Source organism: Phaethon aethereus, assembly GCF_964289735.1.
Source record: "Phaethon aethereus genome assembly, chromosome: 25".
Classification (NCBI taxonomy): Eukaryota; Metazoa; Chordata; class Aves; order Phaethontiformes; family Phaethontidae; genus Phaethon; species Phaethon aethereus.
The window spans coordinates 4,541,330-4,545,548 of record NC_138601.1 but is presented as its reverse complement, the minus strand read 5'-3'; the positions used below and the strand labels follow the sequence as shown (position 1 = coordinate 4,545,548).

Genomic DNA, 4,219 nt, shown 5'->3' with positions numbered 1-4,219 from the left:
CTGGAGTAATTGAAGACCCAGTAAAGGACCGGAACCTACTTCCAGGAAAAAACACACCATCATCCCTGAGTCTAGCAGTCTTTTTTTACATTCTCCTAGCAAAACATCTCTACTGAATAAGCCAGAATTTCAACAAGTACTGCGTATGAAAACCATGCTGCCTTCTAAACACTTTTTTTCTTTGAAACAGGTTAATTGCTCATAAAAACTCTGGAAATAGGCTCTGAGCTTAGCAAAGTAACTGAATTGTGATGACAAAGGTGGTATTAAAAGTATTCAGGATCCTACATGTGCATAAATATACAAAAAGAATGAAAATGGCATTGCAAGCACTGTGAACAAGCATAGCAAGAGAAAGGAAAAGAAGCCATATGAGCATTTTTACTAATTCAATTCTGAAGCCTTAAATGCACTTTTCAGCTTAATTTTTTTCCTTAGAATATTTAAAACCATCTACAATCACCTCTTCCCATTGACACGTTACCATGTATTTTCCCCGATGGGGGTTATATTGATTCTCAGGTGCTTTTCAGTCTGTGAAACCCAACAGGAATTCCCATTTCCTTTGCAAGAGTGTGTGGAATGCTGCAGGATAAGCTCTCATAATCACCAACTCTTAACTGAGTGGCACAGCATAAATCCTAGTTGTTCTTGAAGAATGACTGTTAGCATTGGGTTTTTAAAGTGGTATCTTCAAGGCTGGCAATTCATTGATTTCAAAGCAGTAACAATAAATTCCTTATCCCTTAAACTGTTGTCATTTGAGCAGGAGTCTTTACTCTCTCTCTTACTTATTTTACCAGAAAATTAATCAGTTATACAATTATACCCACCTCTACAAAATCATAGAATAGTTTGGGTTGGAAGGGACCCTTAAAGGCCATCTAGTCCAACCCCCTGCAGTGAGCAGGGACATCTTCAACTAGAGCAGGTTGCTCAGAGCCCCATCCAACTTGACCCAAGATGTTTCCAGGGATGGGGCATCTGCCACCTCTCTGGGCAACCTGGGCCAGTGGTTCACCACTCTCATTGTGAAAAATTTCTTCCTTATGTCTAATCTGAACCTGACCCCTTTTAGTTTAAAACCGTTATCCCTTGTCCTATTGCAACAGGCCCTGCTAAAACCTCTGTCCCCATCTTTCTTATAAGCCCCCTTTAAATACTGGCAGCTGCAATAAGGTCTCCCTGGAGCCGTCTCTTCTCCAGGCTGAACCACCCCAGCTCTCCCAGCCTGTCCTCCCAGCAGAGCTGTTCCAACCCTCGGAGCACTGCTGTGGCCTTCTCTGGCCCTGCTCCAACAGGTCCATGTCTCTCCTGTGCTGAGGGCTCCAGAGCTGGACGCAGCCCTGCAGGGAGGTCTCCCCAGAGCGAGGCAGAGGAGCAGAACCCCCTCCCGATATCCCTGCGGCCCGGGATACGGTTGGCCTTCTGGGCTGCGAGTGCACATTGCCAGCTCACGTCCAGATATGCATATATAGTATCATCTACCTTATTCTATGCGCTCTCTAAACATTGGGGTTTTTTTAAACATCTGCTGATGGAATTGCAGAAGGAGCTCGTAAAAACAAGGAAGATGAAAGGAAAAGGAACGCAGCTGCCAAGTTTTCTCCCCTGTGGATGCCATATCTCAGCTACGAAATAAAACTTCACCTTTCTTAGCTGATACATCGAATTCCTCCTGGAGGGACAACAGGCAGAAACACTGCAGCAATGTAATCTGCTGTTTATTCTCAGTCCATGCATGACTGTTCTCATCTCCCTGGAATCACCAAGAACTGACAAGGTTCCTAGGAGAATTCTGGCAGAAATGTTTTCAAAAACATTGCCTGGGATGCCAGTGGCTGCTGCTGTGCAGGAAGCCAGCTGTTTGTGATACATGAGGACAAGAGGACACACAGGTGTGCACATACTTATGCTATTTGTAATGAAGGCCATTCTACAGAAGAGACGGTGATTGTCTTAAAGCTTCTAATGACTTAGCTTCAATTAGTCTCTGCTGATGGTCAAAAAGAAGAATTAAGAATAAAAATGGAGGAAGACCTTGATTTCCACATTATGTTTTTACTCTAAGTACAAAGACTCTAGAAGTAGAGTTATATCACTAATTAAAAAGGAACAGCTTTTTTGTTGTTTTTCTCCTTGCATTTCTTGAAAATTATTGAAATGAGAGTTCCCCCTGCTGGTAACCAGCTGAGTCATAAACAGACTCACGGTTGGGACTCCGGAGCCAACAAAAAGTAGAAGAGATGAAGATGGAATCTCTTCATAACTTCTCAGTCTGACCTTCATGTTTTGCACTTGCAGGGCTTTGTCTAAGACACTTAATAAATTAATCTCCTACTCAACTCATTTCCTTTCCTCTTCTACTCAGAAAAAGACCAGTCACATCTGCTAAGGAAGGAGCAAACCACAAACACTCCCTTTAGTAACTCCTTGGCAAGTCAGCCCAAATGCAAAACATTACACAGGGAGTGTTCAAAGCACCTACTCTCTTGGCTGCAAAAGGTGATGTTTTACACTTTACAAAATCTTCTCATTTTGGAAAATATGTTGTTATCACAAAACTATTGCTTGCTTACAGCTGGGGAAATAAAGACAGATCAAGCACACAGGACTAAAAAGAACAAGGTAGTCTTTTTTATTTAACTAGGTTTGTACCCTTGTAATAAACTGGAGAACGTCTAAAAAAAGCAGACATACATACTGAGTCGTAGCAGAACTGGCGAAACCCAGATCATTGGTAGAGAACCTAGGCACTGTGCTTTAATTCCTTGAAACCTCTAAACTGCTTATAGGTGCACATGCTACCGCAGAACACTTCCTCCTTTGAATAAGCAAAACGTAACTTGACAGCAGTAGTTAAAGACTCCTTTGCACAGCCCTACCCTAGATGTTATGCAGTATCTAGATAAACTAGATTAAGTTCTGTCAACACTTTGTACATTACTAATCTCTTACTTGAAGACAAGAAAGCCTTTCCTGACACTTCACCAGAAATTCAAGCATCGCCTCTGAAGACACTTGCGCTGTTTATTTAAAAAAAAAGCAAAAAAACCTATTAAATTATCCCTCTGCAAAATGTGCCTCAAAGAGGAACTACCATTTCTAACAGGAAAAAGTAACACGGAGAATGAAAACTTTATTGGATCCTAACCCAGTTCCTTTGGAGTTTACCTGTCTTTATTTAAAGAGACAGCTGAACTCAGGCAGGAACATACACCAAAAGCCACCAGACAGGCTTCTCGGAATGTGGTAACCAGTCTGTCACCGGGAAGAGGTATTACAGCAGTCCTCCCGGCAACTCAAAGCTGGGGCCCTGTTCTGTAGCAGTGTTGTTAAAAACCATCCGAGAAGAAAAGCCAGTGCTGATTTGAAAATAGCTTCTTGAATTGGTTTTGTAGCCTCCTCTGGGATCTCGCAGTACATGAGGTCTAGAAAGAAGACAGCAAGCTGTCCAAGGAAATCCAAAGGACTCAGAGTCAAGGTAGGTACAAGAGATGCCTTTGTTTTAAGAAATTGTTATTGACTAAGAGTCGGAGGTGCAGCAAGAACCAAGCTGGAGCAATACCAGGAATAGCCTTTAGAGCTAAAGTGGGTCAAGGGAGCCTGCAGCAATAAGGAGAGAGAAAATCTCCTTTATTTTCTTTCTTCTTGGCAGACCAATCTTTAAGTCTGCCCTGAATACAGACAAGTTGAAGATACTGGTAAAGACAGATCTTGACTTAGAAAATAGACCCTAGGAAGCTCCCAGCTTCATTCTTTCTGCTGGTCGTCTAGGCTGCTGCAGTGTGGGGAAGGGGACAGACCTGTGGGTTCGAGCAAAATTTCCCTTGAAACTCTGGTGGCTTCTTTTCAATGGTTAAGGAAAAAAAAATTAACAAGTCTTGTTTTATTTTTAAGACACTGTCTCTCCCAGATATACACCTAGACTTGGGGCAAAAGGGGGAGGAGAGTTCAGGAAGAGCAGTGTTCCTAACATGTACACAAAATAGGCAATTTGGTTTGAAATGCTGTAAATTAAAAGGAGATCACTGATTACAGACTGACAGCACAGTGGAGAAAGGCTGCTGCTATCTCAGTCCCCTCAATTTCTGACCACATACTTTTGAGGAAGCTTTAGTCAGTAAAGCTAATAAGCTATTCTGCTAATAAGCAATTCTGCTTCTTTGTAATCAAAATAGAGTGATTTCCCTTTGATTTGTAGCACACACTCTAGAAT

At 42.1% G+C, this 4,219-nt stretch overlaps 1 protein-coding gene across 1 annotated transcript in view; it reads right to left on the bottom strand.

The window, feature by feature from the left end:
* Positions 1–3,924: 3,924 nt before the first annotated feature.
* SLC35B1 (solute carrier family 35 member B1) overlaps positions 3,925–4,219 on the bottom strand; it is a gene marked incomplete at its 3' end in the record, with an annotated part of 3,088 nt that continues 2,793 nt past the window's right edge. Inside the window, 1 exon segment of the mRNA XM_082010540.1 lies at positions 3,925–3,929. Coding sequence (XP_081866666.1) covers positions 3,925–3,929 — 5 coding nt within the window.